Source organism: Rhinolophus sinicus, chromosome 1 (assembly GCF_057876585.1).
Source record: "Rhinolophus sinicus isolate RSI-liver-muscle chromosome 1, RSI-T2T, whole genome shotgun sequence".
Lineage (NCBI taxonomy): Eukaryota > Metazoa > Chordata > Mammalia > Chiroptera > Rhinolophidae > Rhinolophus > Rhinolophus sinicus.
The window spans coordinates 78,196,179-78,211,073 of NC_142501.1; the positions used below are offsets into that span (position 1 = coordinate 78,196,179).

Sequence of the window (14,895 nt, forward strand, 5' to 3'; positions counted from 1 at the left end):
ATTCCTAAAAATAAAATTAAAAGTAGCATATAAAAAGGAAATAATCATAACAGACTTGAAGATTGGTAAAGTGCTCATTAAAACAACATGACCAGCACAATAAATCACAAAGTATAAAACCCACTGAAATAAACCTGATACCATTTTTCAGAAAATAAGCATTTCCGAAAAATGAATGATTACCTTGTGGACCAGCGAAGTCCTCAAACTTGGAACTTAGACATTGGATAGACTATGATAGAATGCCTGCCTTTCAGGTAAAGTATCCTAAAATTTGGAGTATAGGCAATGAGGTGCTTTCACTGTATTTGGCAACAGGAAGCCAGCTAGATGTCATATGGGGCCATTTTATGAGTATTCCCATTATTCTGTAGAAGGCCAGAAAAATGCCCTAACTGTAACCTCTGTGAGGCCTTTCACAAAAATAGATTTTTTTTCCCCAGTGTGCTGTTCCACTGTTGCAATTGACTCACAGCCACTTACCATCTTTATTATTTACTTGATATTTTCTTCCTTTTAAACCATGATATCTATGAAATCACATTTTAAAACACAGATTAAATCTATTAGTATTACATGAAAAAAAAGTTTTGGTGTAGTTTGTTTCATGTGCACCTAAAAATAAAACATGGAAAATACTGACAAAGATATTTATTTGTCCCTAGGTTGTAAGTACCATGAAGGCAGGAATGAGTGATATCTCATTAACTTTTATGTTTTCCATCATATTCCTTATCCATGTTGGTTAACCTAAATTGTCATGCAAGATATGCATTCAAAAATTTTTTAAAAATTAAGAATTTTTCAACAATAATGTAAGAGTTGAGTAAGGGGTGATCACTCTTGGTAAGGGTGGTCACAAAGGGTTTTTTTTTTTTTTTTTTAAATAGGGAATCTGGGGCATGGAGGAATTGGATGCAGGTGATCAAAAGGTACAAACTTCCAGTTATAAGATAAGTAAGTACTGGGGGTATAATATAAAACACGGTGACTCTAGTTAATACTGCTGTATGGTATATTTCAAAGTTGCTAAGAGAGGAGATCGTACAAGTTCTCATCACAATGAAAAAAACAGTTTTTCTGTGTGTGTGGGTGTGTGTGTATTAGATGATGGATGTTTACTAAATTTATTATGGTAATCATTTCACAATAGATATAAGTCATTTATTTGTTTGCCTTAAAGTTATACCGTGCTATAATATTTCAATAAAACTGAAAGAAACAAGAGGGAATCTGAACTGCATCTTAACATAGAAATATACTATCTTGAGCCAAGGGCAGGAGAAACAAAAGGTAACCCTGGCAAATATGGGTGCTGTATGCTCTATTCTTTATCTGTAAGCCTGAGCTGTACAGTAACTTGAAACATGAGAAACAGGAAGATTTGGACTATTACATCATCAATAATCCAGCATTTTTTCCTTTAAGGAGTTAGCTTTTGCATGTGTTATTTAGACCTTTTAGAGAGGAAGAGTGACATTGTTTGTTCTCCATCTGAAACTGGCTTATATCTGCCTGAAACCAATCTGGAGACTTCCAAATCCCTCTGGTCTGCGAGTGAATCGGAAATAAATCTGGGTGATAAACTTGATCACTACATCATTGCACAGCAAATCTTCTCATTCTTACAAAAGTGCCCCTATTATGTCTTTTTTTTTTTGCAGAATGAGAAGGAAAAATAGTCATCATTGCTTCTTTCCTCCTGGGTACTATAAACATTTTTTTCTATTATTACAAGAAGAATTACAGTACCAGAGAAGATGACTTAACCGCCTCTCTCCACCCATTCCCAATCTAGTATCTTCACTTCCTTACTTGCGGAATTTACTGAACTTTTCTTTTTCCCCTGTGACATTTCCTTCATGGAATTTTAATGATTTTAATATTTTAATCAAGCTTAAAGGATTACATATGTATCATTCTCTCCTAAAACAATCTGTTGATAGCACTTTTTGTAGTTATTGTATACTCTCTGTAATTATTCTTTACAGTATTTGGACAGAATGGTATAGTACAAAGAAGTCAGAGAGAATACTAAACGGAATCCTGAATCTGGCATTTACTTATATTTTAACAATGAACAAGTAGGTTAAGATCATTGAGCCACAGTCACTTCATTTGTAAAATGAGACTGATTTTAATTACAGCGTAGAGATAATGTACAAATATAAGATAATATATTAAAGACTTTAGTAGGTATTCAGTAAATAATAAACTTTATATGGTAGGCACTTTGATGCAATGGCAAAAAGCATGGGCTTTAGAGCCATTGAAATCTCTCAGGATAGGATTATTAACTATCCTTTTGCAAGTCACTTATCATTCCAGAGCCTTCCTCCTCATCCATAAATGAGTGTTCTAACTCCTACTATGAATTAGAAATGAGAACTATGAAGCCCCTACCTTGTCAGTGCCAGGGATATAGCAAGTACTAGTATTGTTTGTTGCCAAAATCTTCATTGAGTTCCCTTTTAAACACATTTAAATTCATCCATGGTCATTTTCTTGCATTTTAGGTTTTGCATCTTGATTTTATTACCAATTTTATAGACTGTTTTTGTATTAAAGTTAACCTTAGAACTAAAGTGCATCTTATGTGCTACATATTCCCACCTTAAGAACTGAGTCACATATGCAGCAAAAGCAGTTTTAAAGGTCAGCCGTGGATTATTATTGCCCTCCCTTATTCCTTTAATTTAAAATATGAGCCTAAGGCAAAGTGAAATGAACTGGATGGTCAGTATATCACAAACTAGAAAACAATTCTAGGAGCAAGACAGAGAGTATAATTTTCACCTGTGCTGGATTGTTGGCAAGTCTGTGATTATTCTGTATCAGTTGGTTAAAGCAGTGTTGGTCAGGTTGTCCTGGGTTGAGTTGCTTTACCATTTTCCACATTTATATTTTGTGTTTTATTTAGCTACTCTGCTTCTTGATTTCCTCATTTGTAAAATCTAGGTGATATTCCTTAATAAAAAATGAGATACATATATAAAGCAACTAATACAGAGATTGAAAATATGTTTTCTCTTGCAAACCTACTCTGAAGAGTTAATTGGTAGTGACTGAATGGGAGTAATATGTGAAGGCCCCTTGTGAGAAAGGAGAAAACATTCTACATGCATAAAGACATGGAATGTGAGGAATGAGTACACATAAATCAGACATCCCCCTACCCTTGTAGCTTGCTACCCTGATTCATTAATAAGCATTTAATGAATTATTGTCCTTGTAATCTTTGTCATTACTAAGATACAATGAATTGTTACCTGAAGTTTTTCTAAGTTGTAATGAATAGTAACTAAATAGGCTGGTTATTTACATTTTTCATATACTTGCTAAGATACATTATTACATTATGTTTCTTATTTATAATCCTTTGGTATTTCTCCATTTCACAAGCTTTGAGAATTGATAATTGCTTATGAGTTCTTACTGAAGACGAGAGGCCAGCCGTGGGTTTTTTAGTATATTAATAATATTTCATTTCAAAATAGGTTTTAATAATGATAGATTTCTGACTTAGGAAAAAAAGTACACTTTCTGAAGTGATTTTCAAACATCAACAACTTAAATGTAATAAAGATTTGAATCCCAAGCGCTCTGAAATTGTGGTTCTCTTGCACTTCTTTTTCTGTACAGACAACCTACTGGTATTTTCTACAAATTAATTAAATTTTTTATAAATAAAAAATAGAAGCTATATTACATTTTATGATTGTACAACTTCTAAAAAGTAATCTGTGAGCACTTGAAGACCCGAAGTAGAATTTCAGGTTGATTTCGAACAACCTGCATGCAGGCCGGTCTTTAACTGTGACTCTGAAGTTAATACGTGTTTTCCATTGGTTTAGAACCCATTTGAGATATAAATATTTGGATACAATTTATCATTAATAGCTTTAAATTTTTCATTACTTTAGGGATTGTGCATCCTTTCTGTTTTATAAATTATCTTTAGAATTGTTTCAGTATGAAGAGTAGTTCACTTTCCCTAAGAAAAATTATTATTTGCTTTATTTGGAAACATATGTTAGTTTGATGTGGCAAAAAAACAAAATAAAACAAATTAGTCTAACATCTTTCACTTTTTATAGAGATATTGTAATAAAAGCAATACAATTATTACAGAAACTTAAGAAAAATTTCATGAAATTTATTCCTAATCCTACCATTCTAACAACTAGGAGTATTTTCTGTATTTCATTTCAGTCTTTGGTGTTTGGCTTCAGTATTTCTTGCATCTCACCCTGAGCATGTGGTTTAATCTAACCAAATTTTTTTAACATGCAATCACATTTTACGCTTTAGTAAAACAAAATCAAACATTTTCTCGCTATTATTTTTATAATAGTATAGTTTAAGGACTGTTTTCACACCTAGATACACATAGATGTATGTGAGTAGATACATATATTTTTGTGCATGTTACGTATTATTTGTCACCACTTTTTTTTTTTTTTTTTACTAACCAGCTGAGCAAAGGGCACGCCAAAGGTCAGGAGACCCAAATTAATTCAATTCATTAAACATATTTGTATTGACAGTGCTGTACTAATACAAAGAGAATATGATTAAAATAAAAGGAAGCTAGCTAGCTCTTCCTTTAAAGCAAGGATGTACAACCAGTGTGGGTAATAGATGTAGAAAAAGCCTCTGATTATGCCACTAAATGGAAAGAGCTATCATAATTATGATTAGTTAAGCTATAAAAGTCTGCTTGAAAAATAATGCAGGTTACCAGTCTATTGCTTGGACTCAGAAAGTGAGAAGTTTCTTCATTTGCAATGCTTATTAAAATTACAATATATAGCTTAAATATACAAATTATCTCAAAACACAATTTTCCCGTTGGGTGAAGATTCTTTCATACTACAGTAATATAAGGGGGAGGGGCATTATCATAAGTGAGCAACTGATACCCGTTTGGCTTCATTTCCATTTTTTTCCTCTTAACTTGGCTGTTAGTAAAATGCTATTTGGTGGGTTAAATTTGTATAACTTGAAAGTAGTAACTGATGGCTGAAAGGCCTCAGCAAAACTTTGTGCATGGTGCTTGGCATGCTAAATAATTGTCATGTATTCATTTGATATTTAAAATGAAACTGGTAAATTTTATTTACTTATTAAAATATACAATGCAAATAATTCTGAAAAAACTAAAATCTAGCACCAAAGCTTAACTAAAATATTTTTAACTCTTTTGTTTAATCTTTCTCAATGAGATTATAAACCTGGGAGGGTAGGACCTTACTTAAACTTCTCTCGCCCAGGTCCTACATAAAGTTCTTCACTTAGTAGTTATTCACTAAATACTTGAATTTCTAAAGGAATGAATGAATGTAAATAAAAAAGAACAAATAATTGTACACAGGAAAGAACAAACTTATCTTTAAACAAAAAAGAAAAAGAAATGGTGACAAAGGACATATGCGTGGGAGTCAGATGTTCTTAGGTTAAAAATCAAAGCTTGACCACTTATAAAATTCTTTATTTTAGCCGTTTCACTGAATTTCTCCAAACACAAGTGTTGTCATGTGTAAAATGGAATTGTGATGACTTTTGGGGACTCAAGTGAGATAATGGATGAATGTACTTGCCAAAGCATCTGCAATTTCATGGAATATAAGCATGATGATGTGGTGCTGTTGCAAAGGCTATTGGAAAGCTACGTCCTCAGATTGATTTACACAATTCATTTTCCAGGTGAAGCATACATGCGATTAAGCAAATTCCCTGAAGCAGAGTACTGGTACATGGAATCGTTGAGATCCAAGACTGACCATATTCCCGCTCATCTCACCTATGGGAAGCTGCTAGCTCTAACAGTGAGTAACTACCTTCCTCACCCTTTAGCGATTGGTTTTCTCCATGCATGCTGAGGTAGAGGTGGTTTGAGGTTCTGGCTCTTAGCCACTTAACTCGGGTAGTTAGGATGTAATGGTGGCAATACTAAGTTAGAACCCTCTACAGAAAATAAAGGAGAGATGTATTCCTTTGGCTGTGGGATTTGTAGATAAAATGTGCTATGTCATGATCCTTGATATAACTAAATGAAACCATGTAAATGAAGAACCCCAATTATGTGATTACATAATGGATTTGTCCTAATAACAATATTTGTATAAAGACTATGTTCTACAAACCAGTATTAGCCCCAAATTGACGATAATGTAGGACTCAGTCTGATTCTTTCCAAATAGCCAAAACTTTGCATATGTGTCGATTGGTGTCACCTGGAATTCCTTCTGATTATAATCATTACAAGAGAGAAGTGGAACCATTATGTGGCCACTCATTACGTGATGAGCACTCTTGGAGGCCACAGTTCCATGAAAGGGGTTCTCACAAAGCGTAAGAAATTGCTGCTACTCTACCATTATGACTTACAAAATTGTAATTCCATGGATTTCACAGTATCATTAAATGTTTTTATATTACACAATAGAGGACTGTCCAAAATGTGTAAATTTTCTGAGTTCACCCAGCTAATAAATAGTAGAACTAGCCTTCAATCCTAATCTGACTCTTACCTATATTATTTTAGTTACACTACTTAACCTTTTGGAAATATTAATAAAAATAAATGATACTAGAAAAACATAGAGGAAATCGTCAGGAAAGTGATTCCTAAGTGATTTCATCAAAAGGTACCTTATAATTATTGAAAAGTAATAATATTTAATTTCCCATAGAGGCAGATAGATTAAACACTTAAAATTATTGTATCTGTTCTAAGATACTACTAAAATGCTATTAAAGAAATCCTACAGGTAATCAGAAAACATCTCAATAAAAAACTCGATATGCTCAAAAAAATATGACACATATGCTCTTAATGCATAACTGAGCTCAAAAAGTAGTAAGAGAATTTCCCGGGAGCTAAAAATGAAGCAGTAACTAAACACCAGAGCAGTAAACAGTAGGCCGATCCTGTAGCTGATTTCAAATAGTTTACCAATTGTGACAACCAGTGGGAAGGGACTTTTTGTTTGTTTGTTTCTGTTTGTTCTGGATGGAATACGAGACAAAGCTTTAGACCATTGGAAGGCCAGGAATTAGATGCCAAATAAAGCAGGGAAATTCCTACCCTTTGTGAAAGGATAATATAGACTAGTTTGCATAGTGGTACAAGAAAGCAGCCGGAAGGATTTCCGGTCTTAGCATGGGTTCTGAACAAAAGTGAATGAAGTCTCTGCTGGGAATTTGTCACTATCGTCCTCCCTCTACCAGCCTCTGGGTTTTGAATTTACTTTATTTGCGTGGTCAGGGAATTCCTAGGACAAGAAATTAAATAAAAATCAGTCCACTAAATGCTTTAGCTGAAGAAATTACAGTAGATGTTCTTCAAAAAAACCCAGAATTAAATCTAGAAGTCGTTACTGAGTGAGGTACAGAAAGAATGGTGGACAAACAAATGGTGATCACGTGGGTACATCAGAATAAACCGACTGAATGAAATATTGGGAAGGAGTAACGTCACAGGAACAATCAGAATGGAAGAAGAGATGATACTGAAACTGATTTTTGGAAATGAGAAAGTGTGAGGAGGTATTACACTTGATTTTTCTGAGCTGCTAGCTTTGGGATGGGTTAACGGTGAAAAGACATCTGAAGTACTCAAAAAGAAACTTGGAGAGACTCAAGACTTGGAAGGGGCTGGCATAGAAGAGAATGAGTTAGGGAGCATAAATGGGGTAATCCATCCGTTATAATGTATGTAAGGAATGGTCAGATCTCTCCCCCATGTCCACAGTGTGAGCAACCAGACACTCAGTCCCATCTAGGTCACAGTGGTGGAACAGTTGAATGGGAGAGGTCCAGGCCCGAGGAATGGCTCGCACACTTGAAGGTGGAATGCAGAGGGACTGAAAAGAGCACTGAGTGAATTCTCCCACTGGGGTGCTCAGGTTCTCAATACCCCTCTCCTACCACCTATAGAACACCAGCAACACAGAGTTTATACTCCCCCAGCAACCCCACCCGCCAACCTCACACACACCCCATGTGCCAAGAAATTGTTGAGTTCTTTGCTCGAGAAACTGATCAGTGTAAGAAAAAAATTTCCACACAGCTATATTTGGAGGTGCCCGATAAATGACTAGCTCCCAAACCAGACACACAAAAGTGAATCAGTTCAGTCTAGAAAGCACACCTGTGCCAAAGGAATGTCATTCATCATTTATTAACTTACCTTTAATATCAGTGGGCAACTAAGGGTCGGTAATCAGTCATATTAGGAAAGCCTCAAATGTGAAAAAGATTGGAACTGAAACAAATTATTAAGAGTACGACACTGGAGCAAACAGAAGAAAATTAAACAAAAACAAAAACAGCATTTCATGAAGCAGGATGTCATTAAAACATAAATAATGAAAAATGAGAAGGAGCTTTTAGAAATTAAAAATATGATGGCAAAACAATTTTCATTTGAAGGATAGGAGAATAAAGGTGAGAACGTTTTTCCACTTAAACACAAAAAGATGAGGAAATAAGAAAGAAGGAATTATGAAATAAATCAATATGGGGCCCAACAGACAGAAAGAATAGAAAAAGGGAAAAGAGAACATTACTCAGAGTTGAAAGGGATAAGTTGCTATTTCTGCCATTTACAAGACCATAATATGTCAAGATTAATCAGTTGGAAAAAAATGTTTTACCTTATGAAAACCCTTTCCATTTCTCATTCTGATTGTATGATAATTCACATCGCTCCCCGTAAGAATAGAATTCATATATACCTGTTGCCCATACTAGTATCTTTGAGACGTTCTTAAGGATTTCAAATGGAAACATTTTTAATTAGATTGATAAATGAGACCTTCAAAAAATATCTATAAAAGTTTCAGACGCCTGATTTTCAAAAAAAGGAAAGATCACTTAGAAAAAAATATGAAAGCTTAAATGCACTTAATTCTGAATAACCTACAGCATGATACTACTTTGGATATAGAATCTATACGTCCTTTCTTATCCCTCTTCTTTTTATCAATCCTGAATATTTTAAGTTTCCTATATCAGGAATATTTTACAGACTGCTTTATTTTTTAAAAACAAGATTTAGAAGTTTTAATTCACTGAAACATGTAGAAGGGACGACTCGTGTATTACAATCCAAATTTTAATTTCCCCACACCAACAAAACTTTTATAGTTTCCTATTTGCTGATTAGATGAAATACAAACCCTATTATGGAATGGCTTCAACTCAGAGTGCCAAAAACTTCAAAACCATCTTTAACAGTTTCTTTTTGAATTAGGAGATTTGGCAAATTTTCGATGCCAGTGGATTGCCTTTGTCTAATTTTGGGGTTCTTGGCCTGGTAATATGACATTGACTTAACATGGAATTGGCAAGGTGAAAATGTCACACATTTTGACTTCTGAATGCTTTAAATATAATATATTGTAAAATGGAATTGGCTATTACTCTCAAGAGAAGCAGAACAGAAACGGAGTGGGGTGTTTTTATTGCTTTGTCAAAACTGACCAAAGACAAATATGTAAAAGTGACATCCAACTATATTAGACTTAGACCACAGAGTATGATTTCATATAAAAATTGTATTTTTATAAGACCAATAAAAAGAAAGCAAATTATTCGTCCTTTTATTACAGCCAGTGGTATGATTCACTTAGTACATTTTTTGGTTCTTTTTTTTTTTTTTTTTAAGAATTTGTGTAGTGTTTACCATATTTAGAAAAGTTCAAAAATTACCATTTCTTAGAATGCTTTGACAAATTTCATAAGCCAAATTTATTTCATTCTTCTACCAAAAGTGTCCTTTCTCCTTTGTGCCTACTCAAATTTATTTCTTCTGTGAAGTCTTGCCTGAGTCTTTCAAGCAGTTATTTTTTTCCTTTCTCTCTATTTCCATGGCATGGTCTCAATCTCTCTGTAATAGCCCTTTCCTGACTGAATGGGAGAAATAAATCCATTTCTGGCCTTTGACTCTAGACACGGGGTCTTATCTTTTTCTCTCTTCTGTATATGGCATTTCACTATCTTGGTAACTATCCTTATTACCCTCCTTGTGCAGTTCCCCTTTTAAGTTATATAAGGGGTGGGTTCATGATTTTTTAAATATTTGTGTTTCCTTAGTCTGATTCTCATTTCCTTATTATTCCTTTTGTGTGGTCAACACATGTATTGAGACTTTTTACTCTATGCTAGGCATCACTCTAATTCCCAATGATATGGACTGAAGAAATGAATAAGAGTGCCATGATTAGAGTGGACACAGTGAAATCTTCCAAGATCCTAGAAGGGGAGGTGGGCACAAGAAGGACACATCTCTTGAGTGCCTGTGCTTGCTATGTGTTATGTCATGAATCTTTACAATGAGTATTACTCTCTTTTTATAAATGAGGAAAATGGGCTTTAAAGATTTAACGCACACACCCAAGAATAACTTAGGTACTAAATAGTAGAATTGGATACAACCTCAAGGTTTTCTGAATTGAGCATCATTAGTTTTCACTCTAATTAAATAATTTTAAGTGTGGAATTCCCCCCCCCCCCCCGCCTCGTTATACCTGTTAGGAGATTCTAAAAGTAAGCCAGTACTTCCTCCTTTTTATAACATATTTTTAGATATTATCTCTGAATACTAATGTAGTTTGAGTGGTTCAACACATTTTTATTATTAGCATCATAGGTCATGAACTTAGGATTTCTGTTTTTGGCTACTGGCACTTTCAGACCCTACGTTATAACAAGAATACAAATTTTTCAGGGTACCCTAGGGAATAGTTCTGCCTTAGGGTCACTAGTAACCTTTATGTTAAAATATAGTTGGGCCTGGGTGACATCTCTTTAAAATATATGGAACTTTCATACCAATGTCATGTCCAATTAAAATACTACACACAAGCACTGTTTAAAATTGTGATTTATTTCTCGTTTGAACTTTGTTACCTTGGGCTAATGCCATGAATTTAAATTTGGGCATGCATTAAGAGAAAGGCAGGAATAACATTTCCATTATTATGGTATTTCAGATGATTTTATACTTGTTTTTAAAGCTGTGCATGTTGTATAATTATGTGTATGTCCTTTGATTTTTTTTTTTTTTTTTTTTTTTTTTGGTCTTCATTTTGTCCTGTTCCATTTATGTAAGCCACATATTTTGAAGTTTTTGTGAGCCAGTAAAATTGATATTGACTTAAATTGTGGTAAAAGCTACTTGGCTGTTAGCTGATTTTACTACCACGTTTAGGTTAGTAAAGCAAGGAGGAAGGGTATGGGAGACTCTGACAGTAATTCTTGATACAGAAAGCCTTTATTCTGGCTACTGCAGGGAAGCGCTGAGCCAGATTTCTGTGTCTAGCCAAAGTGAATTGGGCTACACAAAATTTCAGTTGGGAAAGTACTTGAGGTTCAATAGAAAAGTTCATACCCAAGGCTGGAATGGTGTCTATGTATCTGTCTGAAGTATTGTGCTTTTGTTTCCTTGGGTCTTTTGTAATAATTAATTACTATTGAGAGCTGACATTGTTTTTCATTTGGTCCACTTTAGAGCAGACTTCTTTGCACATTGAATAACAGGTTGTTTTGTTTCATTATAAATACTGCAACCATGTCTAGATTAGAGGGGTAGAGGAATAAAAAATTCATTTTTCCTGTGACTCTGACTGAATGATTATTATGGATATGTCCAATTCAAGTTGCAAAATTTATTCTGTGAAAAGAGAAGGAGAAATAACACACATTATGCTACTGAAATATTGGGTGAAATTTAGAAAAAAGTTTTAATTCAGTACTGTATTAAGCTAAGCGTTTTATATGAAATTGCCTCATCTAAATTTTATGATTAGCATTATGAAGATAATATAGTTATTATTGTGTTATTCCTACTCTGAAGCATAATCGATTGTGATAGTTTATTTTTTAGAAACTACCCCCTTACTCCAAATTAATGGATTTTGTTATTTAGAATAAATCTTATAATTACTCTTCTTATTGCAACTAAGTAACATAGGATCCAAATATCTCTGAAGTATCCCAGGCTTTTATTCTTGCTTTTGTATGTCAGTAGTAGAAGTCATCATAAAAGATGCTTCCTTTTGCCAGATATTCTCAGGAATAATAATTAAAATACTCAAATTCTCTGGTATTAAAGGTGATGTGAAATAACTGTAGCTGCTTTATATCTGCATATGCATGCAGCTATGTTTGAACAGAAATGGTAGCTTTTTATTTAGGGGTGAATAGGATTATACTGCTTTGAAACTAACTTACCTTTCATTGTTACTGTTTTGTCTGTTTGGTTTCTGTATTTGGTCTGTAGTTACCATATAGTGCAATTTAAATAGCCCCGCAGGCTCAGGCCCTCATAATACCCCCAGTACTCTGATACCCTATGTTATTGGAAGGGTGCAGATGGAGAAGTGGTGTGCCCCATAAATGTAGCCGGGCTTTATTGCAGGATCCTAGAAAAAACAATCCTTTATAAAAACCTACATTTGACACACATTTGCTGAGCCTGAACTTTGTCTCATGCTCTATAATAAACAGTGGTGATACAAAGACCAACATGGCATTTCCTTGGCCTCAAGGAGGCCACAGTGCATTCTGTTTAGGATAAATTCATAGCAAGAACCACTGACAGCTATTTCAGTTGTGGGCTGCCATGCTTTGTGACTGGTGGAAATGGCTTCTGTTTTCAGAGAGGGCCATTATGTCAGTGCCTTAATTTTATTCCCTTACTCTTTCCTTTTTATTATAAATATAGGATCCCATGCCAGTTAGCAGGCACTTTTCCCTCACTGTCCAGTGCTTTAATTTGTGATAAGCCCCACTGATGCACTACACGAAGGACTAAAGGTCATGATTTCCAGCTTGATAGTCTTTCTACTTCATCACGTCGACTTTCCTATCTTGGAATAAAGCATGGAAAGATTTTAATGTGAGTTAAATTAAACTCTACTTTTAATTTGTTTTATACTTTCCTAGCTTGATAGGTTTTTTTTTTCTAATAAGAGAAAATTTGAGTATCTTTCCTTGTTAAAACAGCACCCTAGTCTTAGTATGCTTACCTTTAGGAAAGGTGGTATAGACAACATACGTTTTCAAAAGCAAATATCTTTAACTTTTACAAAAGGAAGTTGCCTTTTTTTCTTGTAGAATCTGGATCTGGATATATATATTTTTATACACACATACACACACGTGTGTGCATATACATAATGGAAGCCAGATCTGTTCGAAGATGTGAAGGTGTTCATTTTTGCAGTCTCATAAATAGGTTCAAAACCAGCTCAGCCATCAACATATTCACAAATCCATAATGTTTTTGTCATTTTCCCTTATGTTTAACCACATTACATTTGAGGCCCATGAGCCTTAGCAACCTGAAGCATGAAGCCTGCAGAGCTGTAGATTATATCCTTAGTTTTATATTATTAGGCTGGTACAAAAGTAATTTGCGGTTTAAAAGGTTAAAAATAATTGCATAAATCGCAGTTACTTTTGCACCAACCTAATGAAATCATACTTCTTCCAAACAATAGTTAATTCTGAGTTCAGCTTTGTATTTCTCCAAGTCCTGAGTGTCTAAGACCATCTGAACTTCTAATTAATTTCCCATCTCCCTTGATATACATCTTACCTAACAAAGACTTAAATATTACATATAGGTTGGCCCCTTACTTTGCTTCTTCAGTGGTCATGCCAGCCACAGTACTTCATGGATGAGCTCGGACTCTATCACGCAATGAGCTAGGCATTTTATTTATGCTATTCTATTCCCATGGTCTGTATATTCACTGTATAGATAAATGCTGAGCTTCACAGAGGTTAAGTCCAGATCTGTGTGGAAAGCCTGCACTACCCCTTGGTTTTTCTGAAAGCTGTACTATTGAAATTCCTCTCTAGCCTTTTCTTTATTATGACAAAACATGCATATACTGTGTCTCATGTACGTAAAAAGCCTAATTTCAAAAGGCATGCAGATTTTTTTTTAAACAATTTTCATTCAGTTTTTAGATTTTCTTGTAAAGCAGTTCTGAAGTGAAAAGTCAATTTCTCTGTATATCATTAATTTAAAAAAAGGAATTTTAACATAGGTAATGGAAAAAAAAGGATTTAGGTACCTATATATGTGAAATCACAGGAAATAGTAATAGTGAAGTTTAAAGTTGAATTTTTAATTTAAACATGTTGTGTATAGTATACCATATATGGTATGTAGTTTCTCTTATATTTTAAGTTTGAAGGAAATATGACATTCCAAACTGAAAGGGAAGACAGGGTGGGAGGCCTGAATGAAGTGACCACTGACTTTTTACCTGGTAAACATTTAATTGATAGAACATTGATTTGAAGCCAGAGCACCTGAGCACTTACCTGCTGAAAAATATTTCTTCTCCCAGTGGAAAGCATAATTCTTTAAAATGGCTTAAAATTGCAGGTATAATTGAGGCTCATTTCTGAGGTGTAATTGAGGTTCTTTGTCAAAAGCGATAGGATGAGGTACATTTTTCAGCCTACACTGTAATTCAGTGTGCTTTGTAATAACAATAGGTGGAAGACAGCAATGTGAGAATTCACACGTAAGTATGGCTCTTTGGTGAGCTTGACATTAGCTTGTGGCACTGGGTTTAAGATGGGTGCTGACCATTGTAGAAACTCATGCATTATAATGTCTCATAATGGAGAAATAGATAACATAGTTGTTACATGTAATGGTCACTCTGGTAAATTTTTGTCCTTGAGAAATGGAGCATGAAGACATTATCTCCTATATAGTTTGCTCTATTTTTTTTTTAAGTTTACTTCTTTTTTATTTTTATTTTTTATTTCTTGGGATAAAACCGCAGTAACTGGAAGAACGGAATTTCTGTCTGCTTAAATCCGAAATTTGCTCATTTTAACACGTTCTGTACGGCGGGGTTT

General features: G+C 34.3%; 1 protein-coding gene across 4 annotated transcripts in view; it reads left to right on the forward strand.

Annotated features, from left to right (window-relative positions):
* TMTC2 (transmembrane O-mannosyltransferase targeting cadherins 2) overlaps positions 1-14,895 on the forward strand; it is a 388,309-nt gene that overhangs the window by 270,615 nt on the left and 102,799 nt on the right. For all 4 annotated transcript variants that reach the window (XR_012493907.2, XR_012493906.2, XM_074325339.2 and 1 more), the window contains exon 8: positions 5,707-5,828. Coding sequence is in view for 2 of the 4 variants with exons in the window: in XM_074325339.2 (XP_074181440.1) it covers positions 5,707-5,828 (122 nt within the window). In the remaining 2 variants the exon portion in view is untranslated. The remainder of the gene's footprint in view (positions 1-5,706; positions 5,829-14,895) is intronic.